Source organism: Elephantulus edwardii, unplaced genomic scaffold, assembly GCF_000299155.1.
Source record: "Elephantulus edwardii isolate Elephantulus edwardi_28Jun2011 unplaced genomic scaffold, EleEdw1.0 scaffold00151, whole genome shotgun sequence".
Lineage (NCBI taxonomy): Eukaryota > Metazoa > Chordata > Mammalia > Macroscelidea > Macroscelididae > Elephantulus > Elephantulus edwardii.
In genome coordinates this window covers 3,734,658-3,748,742 of record NW_006399901.1, presented here as the reverse complement: position 1 = coordinate 3,748,742, position 14,085 = coordinate 3,734,658, and the positions used below count along the sequence as shown (strand labels likewise).

Below are 14,085 nucleotides of genomic sequence, written 5' to 3'. Positions count from 1 at the left end.
ATTGTTCAGCTTGATTCACCTGCAAGTTGAGCACAATTTCAGTGCCCCCAGGTGCTGCTGTTGGCACTCAGCAGCCTAAGGGTGCTCTTCACCCCTGAAGGTGAGACTGAGTCATGGACGGAAGAACTTGTACCAGGGTTATTAATTCACAAAAGGGAAGTTTTATTAGAATAATTTATCTGCCCTGCTAGTTGGAGTATCACAAAAAAACAATTCTCATAGTTGCATCTGTCTTTGTAGATTCCATCGTCATAGAGTTGTATGCCCCTTATTTGTGACTGACGACCAGTAAGGCAAATATTGATGAGTCACAGTCTATTATGGCCTGTTGTTGTAAAGCATTAAATATTAACTTCTCTGGGAAATTGACCAACTAAGGGCAGTAGCACCTTGGAATCTTCTTATTGCTAATTTGTATTTACGATCCATTCACAAAATGAAGTGTGGACACTTCACAGTGTTCCACTGCAATTAACAAATGGGATCCTTTGATAACTTGATGGTGACAGTTTAGAAACTTGAGGAGTCATGATTGCAAATTATTTCTTATAGCTTCGTGTCAGAGTTCAAAAGGTGTGACCACTTCACCTGTCAGTAGGGCTAGCACACAGCACAGGACGCTTTCCTGCTTGTTCATTGCCAAGGACAATATGGGACAGACCCAGGGCCTATGACAAGGATTAATTTCACAGTCGCAGGACTTTCCCGCTTCCAGCCACTGAGCGACATGCTCCTGAGATCAGCTCTTCCAACTTTGTTAAGTTTGTGTGTGTGTGATTGGTTTTCATAAAATCATTCTTGTACATTATGTCTTCTAAAGTCAATTACAATTCATCAATGCCTTTTCTCACCACATCTCAATAAATCCTCATTGCACTTTGCCTAACCCCTCACCCCACCCACTGCCCACACTGTTGCCCTAGTATTTTCCCCTTGCCCTGCTTTCCCCTCCACTCTCTCTTCCCCATTTGAACAGTTATACATATTCCGTTCCAAGCTGCTAATTGCAATTCTCATATTGCCCTTCCATCGGTACTTTAAAAGTTCATCCTCTCTTCTCTTGATCTTTTACCGTGTTCATGGTCTGCACGTTCTTTTCTTCTCTCCTCATGCATCCCCCCAATTATACTTATATTGTCACAGTAGCAGTTATGCAGTATTTGTCCTTTTGCCATTGAGTTCTTTCATTCAGCATAATGTCTTCTAGACTCACCCATGTAGAACATTCTACAAGTTCTTCATTGCTCTTTAATGCTGCATAGAATCTATTGTATGAATATATCACAATATCTCTATCCATTAATTTGTTGATGGACTTCTGGACTGTTTCCAGCTTTTTTTACTGTTGTGAGTAACGCTGTGATGAACATAGGTGTACACATATCTATTTGTGTCTCAATTCTGATTTCCTTGATATATTCTGAGTAGTGGAATAACTGGGTCATATGGGATTTCTGTCTTCACCTTTCTGAGGAAATGTCAAACTGACTTCACTAAGTAGTAATACCATGGTAGAATCCCACCCAGTCCATGAGAGTTCCAGTCTCTCCGCATCCTTACCTACATAAGCTGCTTATACTTGCTGCTGGGATACAAAGGGAACTAACAGCTGATTTGATTTACAACAACTCTGTAATTGCTAGTGATTGTGAACATTTCATCATGTTGGCCATCCAATATCCTCCTTGATGAAGTCTTTTTGTGTCTTTGCCCATTTTGTAATTGGATTATCAGGATTTTTTTTATTGTGAATGCTCTGTCATATTCTGTATTTTAGTTAGGAGTTCTTTGCCAATATATGTCATTACCATATATTTTCCCCAGTCCATGGACTTCCTTTTCACCCTATTGGAAAGAGGTTTTGGTTTTCTTTTCATACATTGTGTTTCATTCATGTACATTGTGTTGTATACAGTCATTCACTACATTGTTGCTGTTGTTGATTGTCTTCAAGTTGAGCATGATTCATAACAACCCTATGAACAAAAGGCCTGAAAACCCTCTACAACTATCAATATTTATCAATGTTCACAGAGTTTTCTGAGGCAAGCTGTTTAGGAAGTGGATGCCACTCCTGCTTCTCTATAATTAATTACTATTGGTCTATGCCTATTACCTTGTTTCTTCAATTCCTTCTGGAATCTTTTCTATTCCTTTTCTAATCTTCCCTCTCTACCTACTAATTTGTTGTTGTTGCTGTTGTTATGTGCCATCAAGTTGCCTATAACTCACAGTGTCCCTACGTAAAACAGCCCTAAACCCTGCTCTATCCTGAGCCAATCTTGTTGTCTCTGACACAGCTACTCCCGTTACCCCAGTCACTGAACCAATCCATCTTATCAAGGGTCTACCATGCTCATTTTCCCTCTATACCTTTTTCTGACCCTTCTTGTCCTTTCCTCATCCCCTTTTGAACATGTGTCTTATTCAGTTATCCTCCAGTTAATGATCTTATTCAATATTTGTCTTTATGTGACTGAGTTATTTTTCTTAGGGTGAGATTCTGTGTAATCTCTCCCATGTTGTATAGTATATAGGACCTTCTTAAAATAAAATTCTGTGTGCATCAAAACCCTTCTCCTGTGGGGTGAAAAGAAAGCTCAAAGACTGGGGGAAATATTTTGCAACAGCACTTGAGACAAGGGTTTCATAATGAAAATTTACAGAATACTACAGGGATTCCCCAGAGGAAGACTGCACAAAAGGGGGGGAAAGACGTGAAAAGCCTCTTCACAACGAGGGCCTTCAGAAGACTAACTATGAGTTGCCTATGACTCGATGGCTCTTAACAACACAACAACAAGAAGTACCAGCAATTTTGTCAAACACTATACAACATGGGAAAGTGTTTTTATGTACACAAGCAGTTGATTTTTAGAAGGTTCCATTTGTTGATCTTATTCTCTTATGGTTGTACATTTTTTGTTGTGTTTGTGAGCCCATTCACGACATTAACTAGGGAGCTCTGCTGGCTTAGTGGTAAGAAGCTGTGCTGCAATCCCAAAGGCATGTGGTTCAAATGAACCAGATGCTCAGTGGGAGAATTATGGACAATAATATACTTCCATGCAATTTACTGCCTCTGAAAACCTACTGGAGGTCAGCTATGGGTTTCAAAAGCACACATACTATAGGCTAGGGCTTCTAAACTTATTCCTATTTTTTTTCTCTGATAGATTTTATGGACGGTTTTGTTGTTTGTGTTTTTTTTTTTTCAATTTACCCTTAGATCTGACCTACTTTGAATTGGTTTAAGGACCAATCCCATGTAAAGTTAATTATTATTCAAAATTATAAATCAGAGTTATAAAATCAGATAATAGTATGTATTCACGTGTTGAGGATATCATTATCTAAATTAGTGCTAAAACGTAAAATGGCATTTTGATAATGGTTACCAAACTCTAGGGCCATACTAAAAATGAGTGAATTTTACAGTATATGAATGACATATCACTAAAAGTGCGGTGAAAATTAGTGGCTTGAATTTAATCTAAAAGACTACAACCTAGATTCTGTTTTGGTTAAGTAGTAACCGGAGAGTGAAAAGCTTACAAGTGGTCTCTCTAAGGTGCCTCTGTCAATCTTCCCCTCATCAGCACTGGTAGGAGTGAAGAAAATCAAAGTTATGTAGACACAATTAGTTCAAAATACTAATGTTTGTTGTTGTTGTTGTTGTGAACCATAAAGTCATAGCTGACCCTTGGGAGAGTTTTCAGAGGCAGTTAAACACAGGGGAGGAGACTGCCCACCTTCTCTCTTCAAGGCATTAATGGGCCCTTCAAAATTCAACATCCTTGATCCTGAAGTGAGAAGAACTAGATAGTACCAGGATATCACTACCAACAACTTTGAAAGGGAGATTCTAGAAAGAGTGGAGTGGGAAGGGAAATAGTAATGAGGAGCGAAACTCAAAGTTATGAAAAAAGACTACACTGAGTGGCTTGACAGTGATGGGTGGAACCTCAGGACTATGGCCCTTAGTTATCCTTGAGTGTGAACTCACTCTGAAACTCAACTTTCAGTCAAATAACACAGACCTATAGGATGAGTAATTCCAGGGAGCTACATACTCATTTGAGCAACCCCCCATATCAGATAAAAATGGCAAGATCGCTCCAGGAGTAAAGCTCAGAAAGCACGAAAGCATAGGAAAGAAGGAAGAACAGAAATAAAGGCATAGGTAAGATAAACAAACAGGTAAACATATAGGAAAAGTAGAAAGAATGTTATCATTATATTAGGTGGAATGCAATCAATGTCACAAAACAAAAATGTCTGAGTTGAAAAAAAAACAAGCCGAATTTTCTCAGCAAACTTTTACTCAAGTCATAATTAAGATATTTTTTTTAAAACTCAATGGCTTGAAAGTCTCACTTTGGTGAATATAGTAATTTTATTCAAAACATAAGTAAATAATTTTAGTTAGATTAATTTAAAAGTTTACAAGAGATTTCCAGTTCTCCCTTTATCCCCACAACCATTTACTAGAAAGTTCTTGTGTTTTCTAAACCTTGAGATGAGGCAGGTGAGAAGAGGAGGATACTATCACTGTTTTGTAGATAAAAGGGTTACTAGGTGTGGCAGAGTTAAGAGATGCATGCTTTCCAATTATTCATCTTTGGAAAATACAGAAAGCAAATATGAAGAAGGGGAATCTGTTTGGAAAGCTAGCAACCAAGCAAACAAACAAATACACCCGCAGAGGAATTGGACCTTGTGTTCCTGGTTTATACACAAAGAAGATTACTTCCTCACCTTTCTACGTTTTCAACTTTTACACAAACAATCTTCTCTATAGTCATCTCATAAGATGAAATTACAAACTATTGCTTTCACGCATGCAGCACAAAAATACTGCACCCGTGAAAGTCAATACACGTATGTCCCAATATGTACTCCAGTGGCTCACAGAGGCACTCATGCAAAGTAGCTATAGACAAAGACAGCTACTGCCAGGAGAAGGATGGCGTTGATGTTCACCACCATTCTCCACAAGGGCTTCTCAGAGGTGTCTGTCAACTTCTTCTTCAGGGCTTCCTCCTCCTCCTTGGTCAGCTTGGGGCCTTTCCTCTGCAGACCGCAGAATAAGTCATATGCCTTCTTGAAACAGCCACGAGTGTCTTCGAGATTATCTGAGGCGTGGAAACATAAAACCATTATCACAATATTAAACTACGTATTGCTCCCAAGCATTAGTATGTACAAATATGTTGTTGTTATTTTTCATTGCCAGCAAGTCAGAACCAACCCATAGGAGACCCACCAACAGGTTTTCAGAAGCTTTAAATCACACAGGAGGAAATTGCCTGTCTTTCTTCCTCAGAGCAGCTGCTAGGTTTAAACTGTGTGGCCTTAGTTAACAACACAACTCCGTAACCGCTCCATAGGCCACCAGAGCTTCCCATATACATTTTAACATACATGTTTAAAAGCATGTGTATATGTGTAGCTAATTGACTCAGTATATTCTTTCCATCTTCTTTTAATACTTCCTGGATCATTTAACAGTCTACCTAAAGCATTCTTGATTATAGCAACTCGAGGTTTGAATTTGTTCTTCAGTTGCTTGAGCTTAAGAAATGCTGAGCAAGTTCAGCCTTTTTGATTTTCTGACTCCAAATTCCTTGCCCATTTTATTGTAATATTTTACTTTGAAATGTTCTGTTCAGCTCTTTAGTATCTTGAATTCTTCCTTCTGCTTTGGCTTCTCTGTGCTCCAGTGCAATATTCTCTTCTGACGTCTATTTTGGTCTTTTCTTCCTCTTCTGTCTTTGCAATGACTGTTTGCACCCTTCCTGGATGATACCCTTGATATCCTCCCACAGCTCATCTGGTCTTGGCTCATTAGTGTTAAAGGCCTCAAACCTTTTCCTGAGATGATTCTAAAATTCAGGTGGGATAGACTCAAAGTCATATTGACTAGGGAGGATAGAAGGAGAATTGATGCCTTTGAGCTGTGGTGCTGAAGAAGAGTACTGAGGGTCCCATGGACTGCTAGGAAAACAAACAGATTCATCCTGGAGAGGGCTAAACCGGGCAGTTCCTTGGAGGCAAGGATTCTGAGGCTTCATCTAACATACTTTGGACATGTTGTAAGGAGGGACAGGTCCTTGGAGAGGGACATCATGCTTCATAGGGTGGATGGACAGTGCAGGAGGGGAAGGCCCTCTATGAGGTGGATTGATTCAGTGACTGGGGTAATCAGGATGGATGTATCGGAGACACTGCAATTGGCACAGGACAGAGCAGAGTTTAGAGCTGTTGTACATAGGGTCCCTATGCGCACAAGCGACTTGACAGCACATAACAACAACAACAACAACATATGTGTAGCATTGACTTTTACTTTGATTTGGAGAAATCAAACCAAATATTTCATGTACAATTTTAGACAGCATGTCCTAAAATGTCAAACCCTGTCAATGGCTTAAGGAGTATCAGGAAAATGTAGAACCATGTAGGGGCAGCTGGGGAAACTGAATACAATTGTTGCTGTTAGGTGTTATTGAGTCTACAAGGACCCATAGAGACCCTAAGAACACCAGATCGGAGCTTTGCTTTATCCCATGCCATCCACAGGATCTCTGATACAAAACGTGTGAGAGAAATGACAAAGAGTAGGGAATTTTTTTTCTCTTAGAGAGAAAAGTAGAAATACTCTTAGAAGTTATGATTTTGGATATGTGGAAAAGTGAGAATACTTGTCAACTTTCAATAAAGGATACACTGAGGGAAAATACTAAGACATTAGATTAGAGAAGGAGGTGGGTCTAAGAGCTTAATCTTTTGTATTCTTTCTGTTATCTGCTTGAGACTTTTCCTCTCTTTCAGGAACCTTCTACTTCATCCTTCTCCTCAGACCTGAATCCTCTTGATAACATGTCCAAAGTATGTAAGACAAAGTCTCACCATTCTTACATGATTGGCACACTTTATTACATGTTGTTGTTGTTATGTACCATCGAGTCACTTGTGACTAATAGCGACCCTATGTGTAAGAGACCTAAATGGTGCTCTATCCTCTGCCAACTTCTCCATCTCCAACACACTCATTCCCACCATCCAATCACAGAATCGATCCATCTCATCGAGGGTCTTCCTCTCCTGCACCACCCCTCAACTCTGCCAAACATGATGTCCCTCTCCAAGGACCGGTCCCTCCTTGCAACATGCCCAAAGTATGTCAAACAAAGCTTCAGAATCCTTGACTCCAAGGAGTATTCTGGCTTTACCCTCTCCTGGATAAACCTGTTTGTTCTCCCAGCAGTTCATGGTGTATTCAACATTCTTCTCCAGCACCACAGCTCAAAGACATCAATTCTCTTTCTATCATCCCTATTCACTGTCCAACTCTCCGATGCATAGCACATAATGGCGAAGACTGTAGCCTGGATCAAGTGCACCTTTATCTCCAGCCTGATGTTGTTGCTCTTTAGTACTCTTGAGAGGCCCCTGACAGCTGACTTTCCTAGTGCAATTTGTCTTTTGATTTCCTGGCTGCTGTTACCAAGAGTGTTGACTGGGGAGCCAAGTAAACTAAAACTGTGAACAATCTCAATCTCTTCACCATCCATACTGATGCTGCCAATTGGCCCAATGGTGAGAATCTTTGTTTTCTTGATGTTGAGCTTCAATCCATATAGGAGTCTGCAGTCCTTGACCCTCTGCAGCAAGCTCTTCAGGTATTCCTCAGGTTCAGCAAGCAGGGTTGTGTCACCTGCATAATGCAAGTTGTTGATGACTCTTCCACCAATCCTGATGCCACATTAGTCCTCGTACAGACCACCGTCTCGGATGATCTGTTCTCCACACAGATTGAAAAGGTAGGAGGCAAAATACATCCCTGATGGACCCCCTTCTTGATTTTGAACCATGTAGTGTCTCTGCTCTGCTCTGACAACTGCCTCTTGGTCCAAGTATAGGTTTCGCCTAAGCACAATCAAATGTTCTGGGATTCCCATTCTTCTCAGAGTCAGCCATAGCTTGTTGTGATCCACACAGTCAAAAGCCTTTGCATAGTCAATGAAGCACAGATAGACATTTTTCTGGTATTCTCTACTTTCTGCCAAGATCCATCTAACATTAGTTAGAATATCCCTAGTACCACGATCTCTTCTAAATCCAGCCTGCACATCTCGTAGTTCTCTGTTGACATATTGCTCCAATCGTTTTTGGATAATTTTCAGCAGAATCTTGCTTGCATGTGATGTTAATGATATTGTTCAAGAATTTCCACATTTTTTATTTTTATTATTATTTGCATTAGATATTCTGTGTAATAAATGATAGGTATACATTTGCAGCTGTCATTCTTTTGTGTTTTTATTGTGAAGTCAATGATTTTTTTGGTTGTTGTGTGATTCCATGTTGACTTCATTTTACAGTCAGATTTTCTTTGATATTACTGACTTTATGCCTTAGAAGTCCTTACAAAACTAGGTATTTTAATGGTCTCATATCTATCCAAAAGCTGGGTGATGAATAAAGAAGATTGCAGAACTGATGTCTTTGAACAATGGTGTTTTCAAAGAGTACTGTATATACTACAGACAGCCAGAAGAACAAATGAATCTGTCTTGGACAAAACACAACCAGAGCAATCCTTAGAAGCAAGGAGAGTAGTATTGCATCACGCAGAGCTTGGACATTGCCCTTCGCCACCGCCCCCCACCCAGGATGGGCCAATTCCTAGAGCAAGATATCACATTTAGTAACGTATAAGGTCAATGAGAAAGAGGAAGACCCTTGAGAATATGGATTAGCATTCGACAGTGGGCTGAAACATGCCTACAATTGAAAGGATGACACAGGACAGAGTAGTGCTTCATTCCCTTGTACATGGTGTCACAATACAGACTAACGGCACACAACAGCCTCCCCCATTAGTTTCTGTTCATTGGAAAACTAAGACATGCCAAAAATGTAAGCTGTTTTCAGAAAGGGAATTTTTTAGCATTTAAATACATTTAACCAAGGTACTTATATGAAAGCTAGCCATAAGCCACGTTACCTTCTTCAACACCATCATCCTCTTCCTCTCGTTTCTCATCTGGGTCTAAATCGATGCGTTCCTCTGTACTGTTTCGAAGAGCCCAGCACAGGCGGTGAAGCTGATTACAGATCATACACAAGTCCATTAGAGATGGGGAAATGTTTATGATACAAGAAAGGTCCTTTGATTTACTGTTGTTATTGTTGTTTGTTGCTATGTGCCCCTGAGTCACCTGTCACTAATAGCAACCCGATGTACAACAGCCCTAAACCCTCCTCTATCCTGTGCCAATCTTAATGTCTCTGATACATCTTCTCCCATTACCCCAGTCACTGAGTCAATCCATCTCATCAAGGATCTTTTTTTCTTGCGCTGTCCTTCAAGAAAATATCTCTTACCACATTAACTCACTAAAACATCACAATGAATTATGCATTTTAAAAAATATTTTGGTGATTATTTATCACCTAAATAATGAGCTTAAAATCTTTCATATTTGGAATTTCATAAAGTTTAGAATACAGCTGATGACATCTTTGCTTTATTGATTGTTTCTATCACTCAGATATTGTCTAATACCTTCAAATTGTGGTGCTGCAGAAGAGTCTTAAACATACTATGGACTGCCAAGAAAACAAATAAGTCTGTCTTGGTGAGAGTGAAGCCAAGTCTCTCCTTAGAAGCTAGGATTTTGAAGTCCCGCCTCACGTATTTTGGGCATGTGGCCAGGAGAGATTGGTCCTTGGAGAAGGACATCATGCTCAGAAGGGTGGATGGACAGCTTGGGAGAGGGAAACCCAGGATGAGATGGATTGATACAGTAACTGGGGTGATGGGGATTGGTGTGTCAGAGTTGGTGAGACAGGCTCGGGACAGGGAAGGGTTCAGAGCTGCTGTATATAGGGTTGCTAGACATCACAAGTGACTCAATGGCATATAAAAATAAGAACCTACTATGATAGGTTTGGAAGCAGGAGTGGCACCCACTTCCTAAACAACTTGCCTCTGGAAACTCTATGAACTCTGATAAATGTCGATAGTTGTAGAGGGGCTTCAGGCCTTTTGTTCATAGGGTTGCTAGGAGTCGTGCTCGACTGGAAGGCAATCATCAACAACATCATCATTACTCCTTCCAGCATATCTACATATATATGTATTCATTACCATCAATTCAGGGTTGACCAACTCTGGCTTTCAGGGGATTTTCAGAAACTATAAATTACACAGAAGTAGATTGCCGATTCTGCATAACTCCCTATCATAATTTTTTTTTTTCTCACACACAAGTTCAGAGCAAGTCTGCTACCACAGCAAAGAAATATTAGCCTTGGATCATTCTGAGGACACTGTTCTAAGTATCAATTGGATTTTTAGATTGTTATAAAATCATACTTCATTACAATTGTCTTCATATTTGGCCCCCAATTTTCTTTTTCAGATTTATTTTACTAGAATTTATAACTGGATTTTTAAAATTGAAATGACAAGCATATACTTGGTCTTTGTGAAAACTGATCGCTTTGTAAACCTTCACTAAAATAAAATAAAGGAAAAGAAATTGCTCTTAATCACATCTTCTCACATTCTTTAATCATACTATTTCCTTTGCTAAACACACTTTTCTGTAAAACTTATCTTGGGACTCCTTGAATCCCCTTCCAAATGTGAACCAAGGATGATCTTCTCTTCTTCTTCTTCTTCTTCTTCTCTTCTTCCTCCTCCTCCTCCTCCTCCTGCTTCTTAACTGTATAGTCAAGTTGGCTCTGTTTTCCGGTGACTTTACATATAACAGAGTGAAACATAGCCTGGTCTATGTCATCTTCATGATTGCTGGAATGTTGGAATCATTATTGTGGCTATTGTGTTCATTCATCTCATCTGTGGTTTCCCTCACTTCCATGGACGCTCTACCAAACATGATGTGACTTCCTTCTTTAGCAACTGGTCTTTCTTTTCCAGTGACAAAGTAAGCAAAGTAAAATTCTCATCATCTTTGCTTTTAAGGAGCATTCTGGTTGTCTTTATCCTAATACTGATTTGTTTACTTTTTAATTTTTTGGTCCACAGCTTATTCAGTATTTATCACAAAGACAATTTAAATGCATTTACGGTGTCAATCAAGAGACTAAGGTGCACCTGATCCAGTTTATGGTCTTCACAATTACTTACTATGCATCAAAGAGCTAGATAATAACTAAGGATGATGGAAGAATTGACATCTTTGAGTTGTGGTGCTGGAGAAGAGTCTTGAACATCTCATGGACCACCAAGAAAACAAATAGGTCTGTCTTGGAAAGGGTGAAACCAAGTTTCTCCTTGGAGGTTAGGATTTTGAAGCCCCATCTCACTTACTTTGGGCATGTGGCCAGGAGGCAGCAATCCATAGAGAAGGACATCATGCTTGGAAGGATGGAGGGACAGCGCAGGAGAGGAAGACCCCAGACGAGATGGATTGATATAGTAACTAAGGCAATGAGAATAGGTGTGTCAGAGTCAGTGAGACTAGCTCAGGACAGGGTACGCTTCTGTGCTATTGTACAGACGGTCGCTATGAGTCACAAGCGAGTCAAAGGCACCTAACAATAATAGGTCTTCTATCTTCTTTTTGCATTGTCTATGTTTTATATGCATATGAGGTGATTAAAAAGACCATGTCTAGGTCAAGTGCACCCAAGTCAAGTGACATCTTAGCCTTCTGACATTTTAAATGTGCCTTTTGCAACAAATCTGACCAATGCAATCTTCCCTGTTTTTCTGACTTCTGCTTCCACAGGCATTGATTGAATGTCCTAGAAGAATGAGATATTTAAGAATTTCAAATGCCTCTGCGTGTTTTATAATATTTGTCTATTTGCAGGAATTTTTATTTTCTTTATGTTAACATGTAATCTATACTAATGACTGGTGTTTTACCTTCATCAGTAAGTGCTTCAATGATCTTTACTTTCCACAAGCAAAGTTGTATCATCTGTGTAGTATGGGTTGTTTATGAGTCTTCCCCCAATCATGTTGTTGAGCTCTTCTTCATAGATTCCAGCATTTCAGAACATTCCTTCTTTACATAGATTAAATAAATATCACGCAAAGATAGCACTCTGCTTGCCTCAGTTCGGATTCTTTAAAGAGGCAAAACTTATTCAATATATGTACATATCATGTTGTGTTACATGCTGTCAAGTTGGAACTGACTCATATCTGACTCTCCTGTAGTTTTCCAGAAGATTTAAATTGCATGGGAAGAGACGGTATATATGGAAAAGTGATTGGTGAACTCAACCTACATGCCTTTGGGTTGACAGTGCAACTCCTTACCACTAAGCCACCAGAACTTCCCTTTTATACATACACAGAGGATTTTATTGCAAAGAAATGGTTCATACCATTTCAGGAAAATGCTCATGCAATTATAGGGGCTCAAACATCTCAAATCTTTGGGTCAGGGAATGCGTTAAACACTTCTAATGGAGTATGTGGTCACCAGGGCTGATGAGCTCAAGACGTACAAGTCAAATAGCAATTTAGAAATTTTTACAAACTTATATGAGGTGATGAGGCAGATGTAAGTTCATGAGAGTGATATTTACCAGAAATCCTGGAGGCAGGGAATGCACTCAAGAAAACTCCCTTTGAAAGTAAAGGGCTGTTCACATCAGATTATAAAATGGAAATTTATTACATCATGTCTATCAAACCACTGAGGATCCGAGTGTAATTGACATGTTATATTTATCATCACACTCCTCCCCATCCACACCTGTTTCAATCCTGAAGCACACTATATCCTCTAGCACTTCTCGATCCATATACAAGTGCTGTAGAGGCACACTTAAATATTCTAAGATTGATATTCCTTCTAAGGTTGTCTATAATTTACTATGAGCCACAAAGGTGAATGTCTGGAGTGTTTAGAGCATTTGGTGAAGCACAAAGAAATATCTTTCAGGGATTTACTTTGGGCCAAAATTTATTTGATACCAACAATAATAAACCCCATTCAATATCCTCTTTTGAATCTGACTTGAACTTCTGGTAATTCTTGCCAATGTATGATACAATCCCTTTTAAATTACCTTCAGCAAAATTTTGCTAGGATGTGTTAATAATGATATTTTAAATCATTTTGGCTTTCCGTTTGATTGCCTTATTTTGAAATGGCACAAGCATATCTCTTCAAGTCACTCGGTCAAATACATTTCCTGCTGAAAATGTATCATTCTGGGATTTTTCTATAAGTCACTGTTAGGTTAATTCTACAAACTATCCATGACTTTCTTTGAAATTTCAATTGATTTCCATCAATCCATTTTGGAAGTTCATATATCACAGTGTACAAGTGAAGCACAAGTATAAATTATTAAATAACCTCATTGATTTTGCCAATTTTCTCCCTCAAAGTAAACAATAAATTAGGGTCATTGCTATAGCATATAAGGTTTTAGCATTTCTACTTATTTCTTGAAAAACACGATTTGCTTTCTATTGTCTATAATTCAGTACAACTCTCAATAGTCAGAATAAATATTTAGTTATGAAGTTCAGTGGCATGTCCTCAGTAAAGACATTTAAACCAACCTGACCTTCAAGTTCCCTCAGCCACATATAATCTGATCTACTATGAAAGGTACAGAAATTCAAGCAATGACAGTGTATAAGCAGCATTAAATTTTAAAACAAATGTCTTGTTTCTCTGGATCTTGTAGTTTACTTCTTTGACAAGATGCGTTATTACCAATTTCTTCTTCTTTAATCTCTTGTAGTTGATTGAAAATTCATAAATCATATTAATTTTCTCAGACACTCATTAATAGGAATTAATTATCATTTATTGAATAACTTATTATAACAACTAGTCTGGTGACCTAATGGTGAGAAACTGTGCTGCAATCCCAGAGGCCTGCAGTTCAAATCCATCATCTGCTTCATGGGAGCAGGATGAGCATTATCTTCCCATGTGATTAACTGGCTCTGAAAATCTGCTAGAGGATCAACTATGAGTCAGTTCAAATTCAAAGGCACATGTTGTTGTTGTTGTTATGTGCCGTCGAGTCGTTTGCAACTCATAGCGACCCTATGCACAACAGCCCTAAACC

The 14,085-nt window shown here is 39.0% G+C and overlaps 1 protein-coding gene across 1 annotated transcript in view; it reads right to left on the bottom strand.

Moving 5' to 3' along the window:
• Positions 1–4,920: 4,920 nt before the first annotated feature.
• LOC102865441 (low affinity sodium-glucose cotransporter-like) overlaps positions 4,921–14,085 on the bottom strand; it is a 95,914-nt gene continuing 86,749 nt past the window's right edge. Inside the window, exons 14-15 of the mRNA XM_006894820.1 lie at positions 9,014–9,113; positions 4,921–5,135 (exon numbers count right to left, since the gene is read on the bottom strand). Of these exons, the coding sequence (XP_006894882.1) occupies positions 4,921–5,135; positions 9,014–9,113 (315 nt within the window). The remainder of the gene's footprint in view (positions 5,136–9,013; positions 9,114–14,085) is intronic.